Here is a 22507-nt window from a genome sequence, read left to right on the forward strand (position 1 = left end):
AATAAACATAACGTGAGTAAGGCCAATCTTTGCGGAAAATTATATATTGACATTTTAGAAATATTAAACACAATATATTCAGTACTTATTTTACTCTAGTTATTATTGTAATCATAAAAGAAAAAATGACTTATATGGGAAAAAGAAACATTCCGTCTTTATTCCAAAATGTCTAGAGTTAATACATATGAAAATGTATTAATGAAATATCCAGTCGTTTAGCATGTAGCATCGAGCATTCGCTTCATTATTAGTAAAACAAATTTGCAATTCTGAGTATATATTATAACATCAACTCTAGGTCACTTCAATGTAAGACGATGTTCTATTATGGGGAATAAAGGTCAATATAATACCATGAGATACAATTGGAGTATTCAGTGAGTTGATACAATATGACTGAATTGAGTGACACATCTGTTTTTTATTACTAATTGTCGTGTAAGAGTATTTAAGAAGTAACATTATTTCAACATAAGAGGGATCGAGCTAGTAATAAATAATGTATATCCGTCTGTTTGTATGATCAGAAGTCACTGGGTGCACTGTATATAGTAATCCCTGATGTATTTCAGATTCCAATAAAGTATAAAGAAAGAAAAAAGTGAGTATTTTATACAGGGAGCACTGAATAAAATGAATGAAGTCTTGCAACCGTTTAGTTCAACTCATATTAAGAAAAGAATAAAATTAATATAAAAAAAGAATTTTCCAAAAAATTTAACATTTGAAATTTGTTTCCAAAAAATTTAATTTTATATGAAATGCGTTGCATTTTTGATACTTTATGCAAAAAAATTACCAAAAATTACATTTTTGTGAATACCTGTGGATTTTTGAAATTTAATTTTTGGAAATTTTTTGTGAACAACTATAGATTTATGACCTTTTTTTCGAACTTCATAAATGTATGACTCCTTTGCTGAAAGCTAATTTGATCTGAATATTTTAAAACATCTTGCTTTATTATAAACACAAGTTCATACACTTTATAATGAAATACTTCTATTAACCACTTGTCAACCTTCATTTCACCATCACTTTCTTATAAGAATTACTTTGAAGGCTAATGAATTAAATTCCTGTAACTCTTTCTCGTTAAAATATAAATAATAACATTATCTAGTACGCTAAGTCATTGTCTTTTGAGAAAGTGAAGAGTGAAGTTGAATCCTTATCATTATGGTAAGTGTAAATATTTTTATAAATATCCATTTCTGAATACTTTTGGAAATCTGATTGATTTGTTTTTAATATTTATACCCTTATCAGGATTTGTTAGAGGGAAGAGACTCTATCTCATCAAACAATTTCTAAATATTTTGTATAAAATATAATAATTGTAGTCAAACAATTTTTGTTTTTTCAAAATTTCTAAATACTTTGTCAAAAAAAATATTGGAAAGACATATTACCAATCAATATATATATTTTTTAAATTTCACAATAATAAATAATTAAAAATTATGGCTGTATGAAAAATAAAAACTCCTTCCCAAAAAAATTCAGAAGACATATGATTATGAAAAAAAAAACTATGGTTATTGTCAAATTCTAAAAAAATTATGTCAAAAGGTCTAAACAACTTGTGTAAATATTTCATAATTGAATTAAGATTTAAAACAACATCTTTTTCGTTTTAAGAAACAACTTGATAATTTCTACTCACGGGTGGAATCCTAAAGAAAATATTAATTTTCATTTTTTGTGATTCATACATAAGTCAAACTTTTATAAGTGTGCAGTTTTTTTTTGTTATTGACAACCGTACAGTGTTTTTTTTCTTTTCTTTATGGATGTTATCAATTATCATCCTTCTTTCATTATTGAGGTATAATCATATAAATAAGGTTAACCACGAGTATACTTTAAATCTCTAGTGATTTATAATGAAATTTATTTTTTAGAGGAAAATATTAGTTATATTGGTCACTTAAAATCGGTCCTTTCTCGACCTTGTTATCGGTTCTTGTAAGACGTCTTAATTTTTTTTCTAAAAGCATTCATTTTCACTAATGTTATTGTAAGTACTTCAGTTTACAAATTAAATTAATTTAGTAAGTCGTTAAGAATTTTTCATGCACAAGAATAGGCTGGGGCGTCCGCAGGATTATACTTTTGGGGGGACCTTGGTTTTGGATTTTTTTTTTTGATAGAAAAACCAAAAATTATAATTTTTTTGAAAAAAATTTACAATATTAAATTGTAGAAAAACCTATTGTAGAAAAATTCAGTAAAATTAAAAAACCCGCATCTGTTTACAAAAAAATTGATATGAAATAAATTTTTGAAAAACAAATTCAAAACTCTACAGCTATTGACAGAAAAAAAAATTTGGGTTAAAAAATTAAATTTTTTCGAACAAAAATTGGAAAAGTTAAATTAAATTTCAATTACTAATTGTTTTGAAAAAATTCCAAATTTTCTAGTGGCCTTGAGGATTTGTTGCAGATACATATTTGGACAATTTGTATTATACTTGTTGACTCAGAGTAAAATTTAGGATCCACATCGGACATCCTTGCCATTTTTTTTATTTCCTCCTCCCACTTTTCTTTTGTTACCGTTGATTGGAGCTGATCAAATGAAATTTCATGATAAATAAGCTACTCACCTCTAAAACATTCTTCAGACTGGCAGGGCTACCATGTTGATTTTCGGTTTTTTAGGATGCCCAAAATATATACAATTTTCATCCTTAGACTTAGAAATATGTCCCTGACACAGAGTTTGTTAACTTGACATTTGAGATTTCCCCTTCAACTCTACAAATGAGCCTGACCATTACATAATTAGACACTTTACCAAAAATTGCTCTTAATATCATATTAGTAAATAAAAGTTTAAATAGATTTGAAAATGATTTGTAAAACATTTAAAGTAGGTAGGTCTTAGTAAGAGTTCCACACTACTAAGACCTACAAAATAACTTCTTTTTAGCAAGTGTATATAAAATTCATTTTATTTACTACAAAAAAAAATACTAATTAGTATGTTTGAAAAAATAAAAACCATAACCAATTCAAGTATGAATTCATTATTTTCCTAGAAATATCAATATGCTGTTGCTTATTAGAAAGGTAAATTATAATTATGAAATAATTAATTAATTCTTCCTTTACTTATAATACATTTCCTTCTGGATCTCTCACATTTGACAGATCATGAAAGCTGTTGTTCTTTCCATCCTCATAACGAGCTATTTCCAACCAATAAAATGTGAAGAGAGTATATCCTCAAGTAAAACTGAGCTAGAGAGTAGCATTGATTCAAGCAAAAATCGAGATGGAAGGCTTTTAGTGGTGAGGATCTAAATTATTCAAATAAATATGCCATGAATTTGAAATTATATACATACTCAGACTACCTCAGTTGTGACTTCAACACTCCAAACCAGTACATCTTGTTTCGTATTCATGGGAGCAGCTCCAACAACAGCTTGTTCGAGGAAAAAAAGATCCATCATTGACACTCCTATCCCTGGTCTTGTTGGGTTTTCTGTATCTGAATCAGATCATTCTGAGAAGACATTACCTAAGAAAGAACATATTGAGTCAGATGTAAGGGACTAAATATTTTAAATCCAATTAATTATTGTCTTTTTTTTTTCCTGACCATAACTTGCCTTTAACATTAGGAGAATGAATTGTCTGGACTGAACCGTTTGGCTCGAGTTCTTTATTTTATAACATCAACTTCTACACAAATACAAACATCATTTACTAAGACTACTACATTTACTTTAGTCGGATGTACACCTGCAAATTTAGGACTTACTATGTGTTAATATTCATATGGACTATATCCTATTTATAAATCTGATTATTATTTTTTGTTCATATTGAATTCATCATTTTATCAATTTAAGTTCATTCTTAAATCAAATAGATTTTTATCAATTCTACATACATTAATTTTCTTACATAATTTAATTCGTTGGATATATTTTTTGTATTAGAGGAATTAAATATATTATGTAGTTTAAAGGTTTTATAGAGTCAAATATTAAGAATGTATATGGATACATAATATAAATAAAATATGATTGTATATCATTTACTTTGCATCTCAGATATATTTAGATAGTCCAATCAAGTTATTTTTTTAATATGAATAATTCGATTTTAATCATAAACAACTCTCAGTCAATTCAAATGAGGATGGATTATATATTACTTGGTAGGTACGCATTCAATCAAAGTCAGATCCTTGTAGACTTTAGATTTAAAACAACTTATTATATTATATTAGGCGCCAAAGTGTTTATGCTTAGGGTAAGTATATAAAAACAATGTTGTTTTGCCATTCAAAGTAGTTATCTTCGTGTACTACGTAAAATAAGGATTATGAATCAGTTGATCATACTTGCTTTATTTTCATGGCTTGGCTTTACTCCGAAAGGTAAGAAAAAGGATCATATTATATACATAAAAATATAAAAGTAACGCCATTATTTTGACAGGCCTTGCAGAAACAAATATTATCTACAGTTGTAATGCCGAAAACTCTCCAATTTCTGATAATTGTTTAGGTTGTATCTGTGAAGGCAGCAGTGGCTGTACTCCAGTAATTTGAATAATTTAACCAATCAAAACCAATATTAATATAAAATCATCCAATAGGCTGCTGGATGTTCTTCAGGGAATAAGCGCTGTGGGCCTTTTCGATTGACTAAGGAATATTGGATTAGTTCTGGATCATGTGTTACGAATGGAGATGATCCAACGTCTGCTTTAGGTAAATTATTTAAAAAAATCTATAGGTTTAACGTTAATACTTATCTGACATTTTTTTTGCAAAATATCCTGTCTATCATTCTTATTCTAATTTCTTTTTTAGCATTTGAGAACTGTGCAAATGATATACGCTGTGCTTCTTTAACTATTCGATCCTATATAAATCGATTTCAGCAGGTAGGGTCTACTTATTTATATACATAAGTCAACTGTTTTGAGTGATTCCTGTCTTTTAGGATTGTAATGGAGACTTGAATGAAACCTGTGATGATTACGCAATGATTCATAAGAGTGGAGGTTTCAATTGTGAGCGTTGTATTAGTGGAACAAAGTTTTGGAGAGGATTTTCTTCATGTCGAAGGGACGTATTAAAAGCTGGAAATACACTTTGAAATTATTATCATAAACAAGGTTCCTTTTTTTGACATTTTAAAACTGCCTTTGTTATTACTGTGTTATAATGTTCAACAATATAATATTATTTCATTATTTTTTTTCTTTTTGTAGCCAACCTACAACTTTTATTAGGATTAAAATTAATTTGAAGATTTGGACAAAATACGTGTAGATTCAAAAATTAAAGTCTTTATGTTTAAATACACGATAAAGTAAAATATTTTAATATAATTTAACATAAAGTAAGTTAACTGCATAATCTTAGTCAAATTTATTTTTGTTCGTGTATTCAAAAGATACATTTAATTTATGAATGTACAATGTAAATGGAAGGTAATAAACTATAAATAGTTTAAAAAAAGTAAAAATTGGGTTTATGTTTCCATGACAATCAAGAATACATATTAGTTTAATATTTAAGATGATATTGTACCATTCTACATCAAACTTTGATAGAATTTAGAAGATATATTTTCTTATTTGTATAATCGAAATAGATTTTTGGATTACTAGTTCATCATTACAAAGTGCTCAGGGAAGAACTTTATGATCCTAAAACCTATATACCTATATGTACAGGGTATGGCAGCAAAACGTGGACTATTAATTAATGTTTATTTTCTCAATACAATGGAAGCGTTTTGTTATAATTTTTTGATATTCTGCTTTCACCGTACTTTTTACATGAACACAATATAATAATCATTTTGTCATTTCATGCTCATTAGCGAGCAACAAGCAAAAAGGCAGCGCATCTCAAATCTCTGAGATGTTGGAGCTGATGTGATGAAGATTACGGACATTGTTAAGGGTTCTAAGAGCCTGGTTTTTAAGTTGCCCCAGATAAAAAAAGTGAAGAAGATCTCTTGAGGATGTGAGAAAGTGGAGAGCATAATTTTAAGAGGGACACGACAGTGATTCAATCGAATGGACAAAGTGCTTATAAGTAATATCCTTAATATATCCGTTATCAATTTTTCTTTGCTCATCCATTTATGTAACTGTTCAGTGAAATCTATCTAACTTACCAATTTTAACATATTCAAGATAACACAAAAAAATATTTGACTATAAGGAGATAAAAATTTTAAACTAAAACCCCCCACATGATGAATAAAAAACATCGTATTTCTCTTTAATCGAAAGGTAAATCCATCATGTCAAACCATAATTGATAATGGATATATTGCAGATATTACTTATTAGCACTTCGTCCGTTCAATTGAATCACTGTCGTGTTTGTTTATTATTTAACTTATTTAAAGTACTAGAACGGTAAAAGGTTTGAACTGCATTCTACTATGCTGTGTTCATATATATAAAGATCAATAATGAATATATAATTAATAAAAAAAATATTTTCTGGAACAGAACACTAATTAATTAACTTATATTACATATATGTATAGCATATGAACAATAACAATCGGCCAATTTATCATACAATCTTTCTTAATTGAATTAAAATATGCAATCCCATATATCAATATAGTATTTATTAGATATTATAATTCGGTCAAATGTCCCAAATAATTCTTTGGCTAAATGTTCGTTCGACAAATTGTCAAACGGCAAAATGTACATTCGGCCAATTGTTCTTCGTCGAATTGTCCGTTCCGAAGAAATGTTTTCCTTCAATTGACCTAGAACCAAATACTACATATATGCAAAACTCTAGATTTCTTATAATCAATTTTTTTATGGAATTCAGATGTGTTTCCTTGCATAAATTATCATGGATTTAAAATTATTATAAAATTATAATTTTTTTTTATAATTAGTAACTTCAAACATCAAATAAAGTGTTGGAAACTTCCTTGAAATGAATAAGATCTAGATATTTTATTTAATAATATTCATGAAATGAATTTACCTTAGAATTTAAGTGCTAATTTGTAATTTGACTAGCGAGTACTCGAAAAGTCTTGGAATGAAAATTTTAATCAGAAATAATGAACAATAATTCACCTGGTTGAATTTGCATATAATTAACATTTACTTATATAAATTTACAATATAATTGCGGTTCTTAGTCGTAAAAACCAAAACGTGTATCAATTTAACTCAACGTCTCCTATGTATATCTATTTAAAAAGTCATGGAGGGATTATATTTAGTGGACATACATTTAATTTGATTATTTAGTATGCAGCCAATTAGTCAATCATTAATTGCAACATATTTTGGATATTGGTCGTGTGAATTTGTAGAAATAAATCAGCTACGGATAAAAAGTTTCCAAACTTCTCTTCCATCAAAATGATTCACTTTCTAGAAGACAAAAATTATGTAAATAGAAGGATCAATTCCATCAAACGTGCGAATTGCACTCCAACCAACCAACTTGATGATTGAAATATTTTAATTAGAAATAATGATTTAGATGTATTATATAAAAACTCCTAATCATATTATTTAAGAATATTGAATGCAATTATATATTTTAAGTGTTCACTTAGTTATCCTACATAGTATTGAAATAATTTATGTATGTGTGTGATGTACATAGGAAAATAATGATAAAAACGCATTTATTTCGAAAAGGGAGACAAATACAGACTTTAAACATAAAATAAAAGCTTTTTAAAATTAGGAGTTACGTCCGCGATACCATGTGTAAATCTGATCAGACCAGATTCCTGGTGTATGGAGGGCAAGTTTTTGTTTTGTTTTTGGTAATAAGCTGATTTGGTCATAAAACAAGATCGATTCTCCGTGTCCTAAAGTTTTTTGAAGGTATAGGTTGTTCCTTCGAAGATGCACCAAAAAAATTAAAAATCCTACCAACGAATTATTGTACTAACGGGAAAAGGGAAAAAGAGAATACGAATTAAAATATGGAATTTAGGAAGAGGATTAGCAAGTTAGTCTTAGTATGTATCTTCATTTTGACATAAGAAGGAATATTTTATATAATAATTGTATTTATTCCTAAAATCACCCATACTTTTAGTGGCGATGAGTTTCCATTATCACTCATAACAAAACAGTTCTCAATTAAGTTAGCAATGGCAGTGACAATAAATAAATCAATAGGACAAACATTTGAAAAAAAATCCTTTATATTTACCAAAATCAATATTTCCATATGTTCATTTATATATTCAATTTTAAAGACTGTCACAAGGGCGTACAAGTATGATTATATTTACATCAAATGAACAGAAAACAATCCAAAATGTTGTATATAAGGAGGTTTTACAATAGAAATTTACCTATTTTATAATTATAGTTTATAGTAGATCGTTTTATTTCTGAATTTTGAAATAAACCAACTAAATATAAAGAAAATCTTTTTAATTTTTCATTGGCTAGTGTAGTGCTCAGAATCTTGGGTATCAATCGACATCGATCAAAAAATTATTCGCTTTTTCCGTGAATATATCAACTCTAACTGATGGAAATGCTCCCCGTGCCTTTGACCCTTGGCTCTAGCTTCAAACTTGGTAATAAGTTTTGACATTCCTTACATTTCCTTATCATATATTCAATTTCAGAATTAATTCCGGAACAATAAATGGTACTTCTTGCTCGTTGTTCTGTTATTACTTTTCCTTGATAGGATACGTGTAATTTTTTTAAAATGATCTTCCTTGCTTCCTTTGAAATTACAATTCTTCTATTACCCAGTCTTACCAACCCATCAAATATAGATAATTAGTTGAAAAAATTCCAATAAATCTTTATTTCCTCATTCCTGACTATCATTACGTCATAATGTCACTATACTATTGGTGTCTTCCTATTGATTACCTACGCTTTTTCCACTCCATCAACATTTGGTATCTAGTTTCAGAAAGAGAAACACTGTTTTTAACAACGTTGGCTCTTACGTGAGACCATTCATGGTAGAAGCGTTGTTGAATGTCAGCCTGGAGTGATACTACATTATCTTCCGACATACGGGCAAAAAACACCAAGGGGGTATTTTTTGGAGAAAATACTTTTTCCTCAAATGATGAAAATAAATATATTTCGTAAGTTCCAGATAAACAGGGCTGTTTGAATGGTGTAAAAGGCAATAATACCCCAAAATACTATTTCAATTATCTGGTTCCCTTGTCTAATATTTCTGATACACCAAGTAACTTCTAGTCATGGAAAATTATACTCTACTATCACAATAATACTCATCAAATATTACTTCATTATTATGACGTCATCAAATGTTATCCTTATAAGTTATAACTAGTAAGGATATAAAGTAGATCCATGTCCGAATGACCTTAGCTGCCCATATAAAACGCCCTTTTTACATCTTGGAATATATTTAGACCTTAAAAATTGGGACAATTACTGTTATATTTGAAAGTAATCTCCCCTTTGTCCAATTCAAATGCCATAATTCATGCGAGCTCAATGAGGATGTAACCGAAATATGTTGTTGATTACTGGAAATATGCTAATACGCACAAAGCGCAAGCACCTATGCACTATGCATTGACTTTGTATTGTCATTTACAGTCTATTACTTATATGTATTATTTACTTTTGGGGTCATGACCTTGGCATTGTACAAAATGTCGTTAATTATATAGTTTGCCTGAGACCATCAGGGATCATATACATTAACTAGGTAGTATATACAATAACGAATTTTCATACTTTGTTCGTAAAATATATATAAATAGATTTGCAAGTATATTATAAGTACGCATAGTTCATATGCAACATTTACTATTCCTTTCATTGTTGCTCTGGATATACCAAATATGGCACTAAATTATTCAATCCAGTTTTAAAATTCATAAAAGAAAATCCACTCCGCTAAATGAACTGATGTTTTGATTATGAAAAAATGTGTGAAATAAGGACAATGAAAATTTCTTATACATTCCGTAAAACAATCTATGTCAGATTTATTTATATAATACTTATGACGTCAAGAATATTATATTTTATATTTCATAAAATAGAAAAATGAACCATTTTTTTTAAATGACTCAATCTGAATAAGAATTAATATTTTTTTCATCTTTTTATTTATGTGTGAGATTTTATCTAATGTTTCACTAAAGTTACAAGTTCATAATTCTGACTTAGTTACTCTGACTGTTTGAAAAGACAAAGTAATACCGAGTGCAAATAGGGCAATAAAGTTTGAAAGTTCATAATCTCTAGGAAAGTTCTTATTTGTAAAGACTACGAGTAGTATGTTTTTTTTAATTACAAAATCTTCAGTATTGACGTCAATGCGAATATCATAAAGGGTTATAACATTATTGAATGAGAATGAAGGCTAAATGGCATTTAGAACGGGGTGTTTAGATTAAATTTGTTTACGATTATCGCATAACTTAAAAACGTCGTAAAGTCTTTGTTTATAAACTTCTTTTTTTTCATGAGAATTGGTGTCGATGTTCATACAAATACATATTTCGAGATTATTTATATTATTTTGAAATTGTAGTATGTAGATAATGTCCTGGATACAGCCTCTGAGGATAACTTCACTATCATATTCCTTGGTTTTTTTTTTATCGTAGCTTTAATTACTCCATGAGTCCGGTGTTCATTTTGAAGTATTTGGAGGGAGCTTAAATAGTTTGTGAAGTGTTGGCGGAGGTTTTTAACCTGCTTGGTGGCTCTGCTCTATGCTTGATTAATCCATGGTCTCAAGGTTTAATTTGTAAGTTTTGAAGGGGTTCATAATCTGCTTGTTGGGGTAATTTTGACGTATTAGAGGAGACTAAATGCTTAGTCAAGTAGCGGTGGTAGTTTTTAACATTCATTGTGTCCCTGCAATGCAACAGAACAATTTTTGGGCCAAAATATTGTGAATTTGTTAGTAAATGAGTTGTACTTTTCCAATGGCACCTTTCCACTCTTGCAATTTTCCTAAAAAGAGTAAAAGTTATTTATATAACCTTGGTCAAACGGAGCCATAAGCTTTGGCAGGCCCGGGCAACATCGTGCAGATCCAGCATTGCTATAGTAATTGCTCTGGTTATGCACTTTTAATTTATATTCCCTGGACGGATGGATTAGCTCAAGGGAAAAATTACTCCTTCCAATAAGACAGTCCACATGGCCAAAAAAGTGAAGAATGTCTTGGCCACAAAATATCCTCACTTTTGGTGCCTGGATTTTTTGCCTTCAAACAGACCGAACCTGAACCCATGTGATTTCCATCTCTAGGGTAGGGTCGACCATGAGGTCTGTGCCAAGTATCATACGTCTGTGGAGACCCTGAAAAAGTCCATTGCCCGTACAAAGGAAAAACTGGATCCGCACGACGTCCCCCAGGACTGCAAAGCTTACGGCGCCGTGTGGCTGAAGTTATCATGAAAAGCAGATATCATTATCAATAATTGAATGTCATTAAATGAGGCTTACAAATAATAATAAAATTATGTTTCCACTACGTCTAGTTTGTTGGACAAAAACTTTTAAAGATCATCTCAATTTATCTGGACGACCCTATACAGATATAAAAATTGAGATAATTTTTTCACGTGATAAAAAATAAAATGTTGATCCTTTAGTCTAAATATATTTACTTAATCTAGTTATTTATAAAATTTGATCGAAATATTTATAAGAAATACCTATAAAAAAATAATTTCTTTGTTAAGTTGACTTTCTTCGTTTTCATTTGTCAGTTTCTATAATAGTCAAGTTACATCTGCTTCTCAATAAATCTTTCAACAATTTAAAAAAACAATATTTGGCATAACAACTTTTTAAAAACTATGTCTAGTTGCAAAAAGATTATGTACAATGAAATGAAAAACAAAAGCCCAAGATTATTTATATTATTCTTATTTGCGTCTTTTTTTAATATTAGAACAAAACTACTAATCTTAAAATTAATTGGATGACATATTTAGAGTAGCAGTTTCTAAGGCTACTGGAAAACCAATAATTTTACAACTATATGTACTAATATGTTATTATATAAATTTCATTCAACTATAGGTAACCCACAAAATTAGCTTGTTCATCACTGATGAGTGTTTTTTTGCGGATCAGATTGGTTAAAAGATTTCAAAAATCAGGACACTAAAAATCAACTTGTACAGGTTTAATGATAGTAATAAAAATGAAGAGTATGTAAATTGAGAATATATGTATGTGTAGGGCATGAAAGTCTATCGAAGCCACTATGTTTTCCTTTTTTTACCACTTGAGTCCTTTTTTTATACACTCATACTTTTTGCACTTGCAGTTCTTAGTGTATAATTTGTATTTACATACACTTTTGTGGGTAATTTCTTTGAAAATAAACATACTAAACAATATTCCTGGTCAGTAATGAGTTTTGTGTTTATAATTTAAAAACTGTCCAAAAAATAATTGTTAAATTAAAGTTTCTGATAAAAATATGAGGATACCATTCTTGTCAAATTCATAGTTTGAAATTTTAAAAATGATAACACTGCCTCTTTTGGCCCAATTTTACTTTGATATATTTATTATTATATACAATAAAAGAGAGAAAAAATTACTCATTTGGGAAAAGGAAAAACGGCGTCTTTAATCCAGGTATCTAGAATTCTGTGTGTAGAACTAGCTTAAAATATAAAAAGAACCCCTTACATTACACAGTGTTTATTGTTTACTAACGTGATCAGCTGAACAAAAAATTTCCAGTATATAAAAAACCCTCGTAAGAACTTTACAATTTATGCCTTTTACATAGATGTATTTGTATTAAAAGTTTTTTAGTACACTCCTTTGACTTTTGTTCAATTTCTTCAGCGTTACGTTATTTTATATATTCATAGATATAATTCAATAATATAAAAACATCAAATTTACCCTCGGTTGGAAACTTAAAACTTGCACATTATTCTTTAATTACGCAATTAACAAAAATCTTTATTGACCTTTTTCTGATATATAGCCAATGTCAAATTGATTTATTCTATTCGGCCGCCATTGGCCACTCAGATGGCGACAAGCCTTTTGAAAATGTGATGTATTAAAATACACACAGGGCTTTAAGATCAAAACAGCACTAGCGTGCGCAGGTGATTTTATTATGATACAGCTGTCTGATGGCTTTTGATTTTTTGCCCGCATGTTGTGGTATCAACAAAATTTAGTGAAGTTTTGGATATCATGGTGTCAGCTGCTCCAGATATAAAGAAGATTGAATTTATAGAGGAGGAACGATCTTGCACCATGATAATGATTTTTGTATTAAAAAAAAGACAGAGATTTCAAAATGGGAGGTCTCAAATGTGGCTAGTGTCCCAATCCAGACCGTGCAAAATACTCAGTACTTTTTCATGTCTTATACAGGTCTCGGAAGTGGCTGAGTGAGCACTACTATGCCTTTATTAGGATAGAAATATTGCCCCAGAGTTTGGATCTTAACAATCCGGTAGATTATTTTGAATCAACAACAAATCAAACATATCATGCCATCAAGAACTTTGATTGCCTCAATCTAGGGGATCATGAACAACATTGCTTGTTCCTCCTTTTGGGCCGAGATCCAGGCAATGATTCATGATGGAGTTAGATACATCAAATGATCTCTTTTTCAACATTCCTAAGTACCATTAAAGCCAATTTTCAGGAAAAATCTACTAAAATATATGGCCTCAGTGACAATTTAAATATTTTTTTGCAAATTCACTAATTTTATCGAAGCACCTGATATTTAAGGGGGAAATGCTTTATGTACATTCCAAACCCCAAAAAGTATATATATGTACAATTTTTTTATTACTTTCTCCAGAAGTTCATTCATATTGTGTTAAAAGTAATGACGGGACGAATCCAAAAAAAAAAAAAATCCCTATGCCGATTACAAATTGTTGATAATTTAAATGATAGTTAAAAAATACCATTTCGCTACGAGGGCCGTCGAAAAGATAATATTTTGTGGAGGCTTGGTTTTTGGAATTTTTATGAAAAAAAAAAAATTTTTTAATTTAATTTCAAATATTGACATTTAATTTTTTCAAAAACACATTGTTATTCTCAAAAAATTAAATTTTTGGAAGAAAAAATTCAAAAATCTACAGTGGTTCACAAAAATTTAAATTTTTTATGAAAAAAACTCAAAATCCACAACTATTCACAAAAGTTGATAAATTAATCATTGAGATATTTTCGATTTAAGTTCATATTCCCTTTCAATTTATAAAATCAAAATAGTAATCAAATATTATACTAGTTTGTTAATCCACAAGTCTTCTCTATTATGAATAATCCCTCATGTCTAATGATAATTACTAATGTATTAGTGATTAGCATTTTTTCTATTCTAATTGTTGCCTTTTTTGTTTTTTTTCCTCATATTATACTAATTTTATTAACTATTTTGTCCCTAGTTCGAGTTCACTACATAGTGAGACTTTGTTGGTTTACGCATTGACATTTTGGAGAATGATTCCATCATTTTTTATACAGAAAACAAACATTTAATGCGTTTCATAGTCATACAATGAACATATTTTGATTAGAAAATTCTGAAGGGATTTATTTATATATTTAGGCAACATCTCCTAAGTAGCAAAGGCAAAATAGTTTAAGGCAAAAGTACCTAGAGGCAAAAAGACTACAGGAGTCCATCAAGTTATAGGTTTAGTTAAGTTGGGAAAACCACATGCTTATAACTTGGTTTGACAACATGGGACTTACCTACCAGCACAATGTCTCAGTTGCCACCAAAATGAATTTTCCCAATTTCTTTCCTTTAAAAAGTACGCCAGAGTAGGAGAATTCCTAAACATGAAAAATTGAAGCAATCACACAGCAAAAAACCTTAAGAAATCTAGGGATCTGAATATCTGTTAAATTTCGAGAAGTGAAAAGTTAAGAAAATAAAATTACCAAATTATTTAATAAGATTTTTAATAGTACACTTTTTGGCAAAAAAAAATTCAAAAATTAAATTAAATTTTACATATTCAATTTTTGACCAATTGAATAGACCAAGTAAATTATACATGTCTCTTTCAAATCATTAAGAATGAATCCACACGAAAAATATCAGTATCTGAACTTGATTTCTAACATGATCAAAAATGACAATAATAAGGGGGATCGCACTGGAACAGGGACAAAATCAATTTTTGGGGCCCAGAAGAGATTTTCTCTACTAAAAAATGTTCTTCCATTACTCACTACCAAAACTGTTTTTATAAGAGGAATCGCAGAAGAATATTTTGGTTTATTCGAGGATCAATAAATTCAAATGACTATGGTATAGAAAGTCCTCAAGGGAATTTTTAGATTCTATATGATTTACCAATAGAGAAAAGGAAGATCTCGGTCCAGTATATGGACTCCAATGGGGACATTTTAGAGCAGAATACAATAATAAGTATACTCACTACCAAGGAAAAGGAGCTGACCAGCTTTCTTATGGTATCAAGACTATAAAAGAAACCCCAAACGATCGTTGCATATTAATGTGCGCCTGGAACCTAGAATTCTAAAGATATTTCCCTGATGTTTCTTCACCCTTTTCTCTGTTTAGCTTAATTTTATGTTGCTAATGGTGAACAATCTTTTCAATTATATCATTGATGACTTAGAAGAACAATTAAAGTGAGAGCCAAGCCCATTCCCAACGATAAAATTAAAACGAAATGAGGAATGCATCGAGAGTTTTACATTTGATAACTTTGCTATTTGGCTATAATCCTCACTTTAAACCCACTATTAGAATGGCCGTTTGATATTGATTATATATATTTTTTTATCAAGTGTAACAATTTAACACATTAAATATGTAAAAAATATATATATTTTTTGAAAAGAAATTCAAATATAAAATTTTCTTGTAAAAGGCAAAAATTCCTTAATTTTGGAGGTTTTTTTTTTTTTCTTTTCATAGTCTAGAAAAGTAATAAATAGTTAAAAACTAGCAATGAATAATAACAAATATGAATCGGAATTGTAAATTAAAGATTTTTTCCCCATGACCCCCCCCATTTCAGAAAAAACTGTCAATTCTCCAATTCCGATTAATAATCCCATAACTATTCAATTTATTTATTATTTTTTCGGAAAAGTAAACGTTCTGCAATTTGGCATTCAGCAAAATATTCTAGAATCGTTAACTATTGGAAAAAATAAAGAATAATAATAATATTGTAATATAGTTTTATAATATTTTTTTGGGTCATATGTTCATTTATAATTATTGTAATTGTAAATTAAAAAAATATATTTTATTCTTTAAAAAAAAATTGTTTTAGACGTTTAAAAGTATATACATAATAAATTACATGGAAATAGCTTTCCATGTCAAAATGAATGAAACATTAAATATTGCTCAAGTAGAACATATTGTTTTCATATGACAGGGACGTTTGCAGGGGTTAGTTTAAAGGGATTCTAGCCCCTACAGCCCAAATTAAGGAATTTTTATTATTTACTATAAAATCTAATATTTGAATTTTAATTTATTCTTTCAAATTAATTTCCAAAAATTAAGATTTATTTTCAAATAAAATCCAATAATTTATGACAAAAATAGTGACTCTCAAAATTTGTATAATGGAGATGAGTAAATAATAAAAGTTGACCCGGTAGAATGTGTACCTCCAGGGATTATTTTTTTTAAACAACTACCGTCATTTCTTAATGAGGCCGGTTAATTCTGGGACCACCCTCGTATATTGAGTAGAACTTGATACCAAGGAAATATTTGAATAAAATAGAATAATTATAGTTACTGAAAATTTGTTTCAAATGAGTAGATTAAACCATTGTTTTGTATCGATTAAGGACGACAAAAGTGATTGTTGCAGAAAATATGTTATCTTTGCAGATATAATAGTTAATTTACTGTCTAAACTATATGAATAAGAATATATGTGTAATTATCTAATAACATATTTTCAATAATTCTTATAAATTTTTGATACACAGCAAATGTTGAAGTCCTTTTATTTTGTCAGTCCCATTTGGACATCCAATTACACGGCAGAGGTGCATCATTTTCCTTTAATGTCATGAAAAACGAGTTTTATTCTAATAAAACTTGTTTGTTTAGGCTCCAAAATGACAGATCATGGACAACTGAGATGGAGACAAAAAAACACTTCTCCGTCCTCCACGGCTCACAAGGACGACCTCAAGAGCCTTAAGAGGAAGCATGAAAGTCGCAAGGCAGGAAAAAAAATATTGGTGAGAAGAAGACTTGGAAATTTCTGTCTCTGGTCAATATGGCATACGTCCTCCACAGACTGCAACCCCATTGAGGATGGCATTTGGAGGGCCATCGAAAAATAATTTATGAAGTTTTTTTATTATAATTTTATATTTAAAACTTAATTTTTTGAGTATAACTGTGGATTTTTCAGTTTTCTTTCCAAAAAATGTCATTTTCTGTGAATAACTACGGATTTTTGAAATTAAAAAAAAAAATTATTTATTAATTTTTTTGTGAATAGCAGTGAATTTTGGAAAGTTTTTTCCTAAAAATTCAATATTCGAAATTAAATTTTTTAAATATTTTTTCCACAAAATTAAATTTTCAAAAAACAAAGAAACCTCCCCCTCCCCCCTCCCTCAAATACAATCTTGCAGTCGTCCCTGGGAATGCATATGCCACCTCCTATGTGAGTACCCTAAAGGCTGCCGTGGAGAAGGGGTGTGCTGACATGTTGGAAAAATACATGAAGAAGAACTGCAAGGCCTTCAGGACATGGGAGGCCACTTTGAGACTTAAATGTTTATATAAAGTAACAGACTTATACTTTTGAGAATATTGATAAAGTTGAGCTTAGGAAAATTTCTTCTAGAGTCGCATACTATGTATATAATTCTAATTGAGTAAATATAAAAACTTATAAACTATATATGTAGAGGTTTAAAAAAAGTACAGGCCAAACGACATTCAAATCCCCTATTTTGAAGACGACAAAAGAAAAATTATTTATGAAAAATTCCTTACAAATACAAATATATCTCATTATTTTCTTTCATTCAATTACTGTGTAAAATATTATAAGCAATGTAGCTACACATGAAATATAACACTATATTTTTGCTAACAAACAAAAAAAAATTGTCATAAAAGTACATTGAAATGTTGAGACTCGTTACAAGACTGAATATTTTTTTCGGTTCGGTTTTCATCTGATTTTTTTTTTTAAATATTCTATCAATTGGCCAGATGGCTTAATTGTACTGATTAATTAAAAGTAAACATTATTCTAATGCAATTCCTCCATCTGACTCAAGGTTAATAGAAATAGAAGGTTAGACCATCATGTTATCGGGCTTGCTAGAATTTTCAATTTGATGTATCGTATTCACTGCTGGGAAAGACAGGCAGATTTTGACAAAATATCCAACCAATCATAGTCTACTGATCCAGATCTAATTTTTCTTTAAGACTGCCCTGCTCGAACTTTTTAAAATACCCGAATTAGTTCGGCTCATTAAAAATCCTAATGGTGTCAAACCGGTCTAGGATTTTCAGACCGAAATCCAACACTAATAGATAATTGTTGTAGATATAAATCTCATTTAATTTATATTTTGTTTGCTTATTTATGGGTCGTTTTTCGCATAAGTTGCTAATTATGTAATTATTATTCTATTTGCAGTCACGCTCGGCTCAAATAGTTTGTGAAAAAGAAAATGTCTGTTTTACTTTAAATACAAAAAATAGCAATAGTGTATAAATTTGATGGTTAATATATTCTCTTTTAATATGTACATTCAGTAGGTATTATAAGAAATCCATTTATTTGCAAATAATAGAGTTACATATTTCATATCCAACCTTTCAGAACATTTCTGGATTTTAAATGTTACTTACTGCCAAATATAAAATAAAAATATTTAAAATAGCAACCTTTTCATAAATGGGCCATCATGATAAGTTTGCAGTGTTCAAGTCAGTCAGGAATATCCAAAATAATCCCCCACACACTTCTTGATCAATCATTCAGAAGAGTTGAGATCCCTGGTAGTAGCCCTTATCGATTTCGATGACTGATCATTTATGATTTTTTGCAAATTTTACAATGGAACTCTGATTTCTCTTGAAGTCTGACCTCATCTTGTGATCAGCACGTTTTCTTGCTGATTCATAATTCTCCAGGCTGTTCCAGTTCATTCGTGACTCTCCAGACAAAGGACTTTTCCAGGTTGAAGAAGTTTGAAATCTCAACGTCGTCTCGTCCAGCACGTATCGCAACAAGGACATTCTGTCTTTTCCCCGATTGTGGAATAAATAATTCGTTGCTAGATGCCATTTTCTTAAACACACATCAAACCCTTCAAGCTATCCACCAAAGCAACAAACAACGTCTTACTTGCGCATGTGCTATATATGCAAATATTAACCCCATTATAATCAATTTGTTTGTTTTTTCCAACAATAAAATTGGTGAATTACTTTAATTTAAGCTTTTGTTGGGCTCGTTTACAATATTTAAAATATATTTGTCTAAGCGTTCCAGTCTACAAATAGTAATTATTAAAATTGAAAGATGTTTATTATGAGCTTCTCTTGCTGTGAGCACAATCAGCTATAATTCCAAAATATGTTAGAGCGGGTGCTGCAAAAAAATATTTACACTTGCAATCTAGAACTTTATCAAGATTTCAGCAACCAGATGTAGTAGTGTATGTCAATAAAATAAAAATAATTAATATGATGTCTTGACTACCCTTATCATCGATGTAGCCTCTGTTAGTAGCAATGATGGCTTCCTGGTGGTCACAGAAGGCCTTGCAACCATTGCATATATAGTCCTCAGACATGGCATCCCTGTGCTGCACCCAAAAAGTGAAGTCCAATGGGCTGGCATCTGGTGAATAGGGGTCACATTTTCTTTGCTCCAACCACTTCCGGGGCTTTATGGACGTGTGTGCAGGTAGCTGCTGGAACACCACGTTCATCTCCAGGTAAAAGGTCTTGACCTATGGTGACAACTTCTCCACCAAGGCCGGGACGTAATTGTCCCATGTGAGATGAGGGGAATGACCTTGCCATCTGAGGCAACAAAGCCCAGGACATGACAGATGCATGATACTTTGTAGTAGTGAGAGCCTGGAGAGACCCATCAACCTCCCCCAAGATCCTCAACTGCTTTGGAGTCTCTGTCAAATTTTTACCAGCGTCCAATATTGCAGATACCGAAATTTGGTAGTCACGTTCAAATAACATTTTCTCGGCTTCTAAGACACATAGGAAGATTTAGTTCATTTTTTTTATTTCATTTTTTGCTTATTTTTAGTATTTGACCGCAACAAAAACAACACCGCACCCGGTATATACATATATATACCCATAAATAGTATAAATTGAGAAAGACAGTATAAACATGTAGACGCAATAATAGATATGAAGGACGGATATTTGCCATGGATATAAAAATATCAACAGTTACATTTATTGTACAGATCAGTGATTCTCAAGTTTTGGATTTCTAATCTCACAAATTGTATTTAAATAAATAGGAATATTTCTAAATGAAAATACAAATGCAAATGTTAGTTTTTCACACATTAATAGTCTAGATATATAATATTGGATCGTGCAAAAGTTTTGAGATTAAAATAGGCTGGCGAAAAAGTAATTTTGTATTTTTTGCTTCATTTTAATGCTTTGTTAAAAGTGTTATAGCCATGCTATTGAAACCAAGTATGATGCCCTGTTCTGTTTGAAAACTTGTTACCACCAAGAGTCCAACTTCATAATGCCCTTCTCATAGAAGCCCTTGCCCCTTTTGGCAAAAAAACTCGGCCAACCAATTTTAAAAGGCCTCTATAAGGGCCAAATTTGTACCCAAACGCTTTGGTCATAGACAGGAACAGGTGATACTCACTAGCTACCAGATCTGGACAATAGAATGGATGCATAGGAACTTCCTATCCGAGCTCCTGGGGCTTTTGGGATGTGATCAAAGATTTGTACAGCATGAGATTGTCTTGATGATGTCTTGTTGTCTCCTATTCACCACTTTTATTAAATCACGAACAACCAACAGTTGGTTTCTTCACAGTAGTCCTGTTTTTCCCTTTCAGTTGGTAGAAATATAAAATATGGTAAATTTATTCCTTTGAAACTTCCAAACTCGACGCCCTATAGTTCATGACTGAACCGACCAAGTGCAATACTGTACAAAAGGCGTATGTAGTGTACACTCACACCTTTAGAACGCATTTTCGTATGATTCAATGTGACCAATAATGAACAAGATATACTTAGTAAATAAATTGGGGAGATATACGAAATGACTTTTTCCCCAGCCTAATATAATTCATTATAATGAAATTAAGGATAATTATTAGTCTTGAATATAACCACCGTATGCACCAATAACGGCCTCCAGGTAGTAGTGGAATTTGCTGTTGGTGCTTTAGATTTAGTCCTCTTACATAACAGCCCACTGATAGTCATTTAAGGCCTTGACATTTGGTTAACATAATCTCCAAGACAAAGACTATACTTGTCAGCAATAAGGGGCATTCGGATCCGTTGATTGGAGAGGCTAAGAATTTACAAAAAAAAAACTGGAACTGAAAGTTTAGCTCACTGCTGTCAGGAGTGGTACTTTTTGGACTCGTGGAGAGACATCAGCAGCTGTTTTGATGCACCTTATCGCGGTGAACCTTGATGCATTGACGTTCATGTCCATCTCCGTCATGGAGAGACCCGGCTGCTCTTTAAAAGCTTTGCCTACAGCTAGCGTAATCAATTTTCTTGGAAGAACCCTCATGGGGACTTCTCCGAGATCCTTACCTGTATCTAAGCGCTCCTTGATAGAGTGGGACATATTTTGCCACAATAACTGATTTTGTGGAAATCCGTGGGCATGCAAGGTTGCGATCTTTCGCCTTTCATATTCTAAGAACATGACAATAAACTATAGTTTTTTTTATTTTAATAAAAACTAAAAGAGGAGACTCCAGGCTCTCTTAAAAAAGGTGGAAAAAACTAATTGTTTTAGGTATTAAGTTTTTAAAAATTGTCTCAAAATTTTTGCACGACCCATATTTTTTTTTTTTTTTTTGTATGTATATTTTATCAAATGATTACTTCTAGGATTTGGAGAAAAAAGCGCACGAGCTGTCAAAACTTGTATTTTTTTCTATTGCCCCTACTGTTATCCTTCTTAAAACGACGGTAACTTGGTTGTACCTAACCAAAACTCTCCTCCAAAAAGAGAAAGAAAAAAGCTTCAAAATCAGTTGGTACCTATTAGTAAATTATTTCCAAATACTCTTTGTTCAAAGTTATGTAATTTTTCAGAGTCAAGCAAGAGCTAATTTGAGTCAGCCCATCAGCTTTCAGACCACTGTTAGAGAGAAGAGATATGATAAAAAATACAAAGAATATGTGAGTCTTTTTTTATGAGAAAGATGGGGAAATAGCAAATGTGATTAAGCAGAAGCTCAAAAAAAAAAGAAAAAGATAGGAGGCAATGTTTTAAGTCTCATAAATG

General features: G+C 30.4%; 1 protein-coding gene across 1 annotated transcript; it reads left to right on the top strand.

Annotated features, from left to right (window-relative positions):
- Positions 1–1100: 1100 nt before the first annotated feature.
- LOC121122166 (invertebrate-type lysozyme 3) lies at positions 1101–5352 on the top strand. Its single transcript, XM_040717172.2, has 8 exons — positions 1101–1185; positions 3162–3302; positions 3363–3560; positions 3638–4401; positions 4463–4566; positions 4623–4737; positions 4840–4913; positions 4973–5352. The coding sequence occupies exons 4-8, from the start codon at positions 4347–4349 to the stop codon at positions 5126–5128; spliced, it is 504 nt and encodes a 167-aa protein (XP_040573106.1). The 5' UTR covers positions 1101–1185; positions 3162–3302; positions 3363–3560; positions 3638–4346; the 3' UTR covers positions 5129–5352.
- Positions 5353–22507: the final 17155 nt, after the last annotated feature.

The sequence above is a fragment of the Lepeophtheirus salmonis genome, chromosome 7 (genome assembly GCF_016086655.4).
Source record: "Lepeophtheirus salmonis chromosome 7, UVic_Lsal_1.4, whole genome shotgun sequence".
Taxonomy (NCBI): Eukaryota; Metazoa; Arthropoda; class Copepoda; order Siphonostomatoida; family Caligidae; genus Lepeophtheirus; species Lepeophtheirus salmonis.

Coding starts and splice junctions, on each gene's coding strand:
- LOC121122166 (XM_040717172.2), top strand. CDS start 4,347: ATGAATCAGTTGATCATACTTGCTTTATTTTCATGGCTTGGCTTTACT. Junction 4,402..4,462: donor GCTTGGCTTTACTCCGAAAG/GTAAGAAAAAGG, acceptor TTATTTTGACAG/GCCTTGCAGAAACAAATATT. Junction 4,567..4,622: donor GCAGCAGTGGCTGTACTCCA/GTAATTTGAATA, acceptor ATCATCCAATAG/GCTGCTGGATGTTCTTCAGG.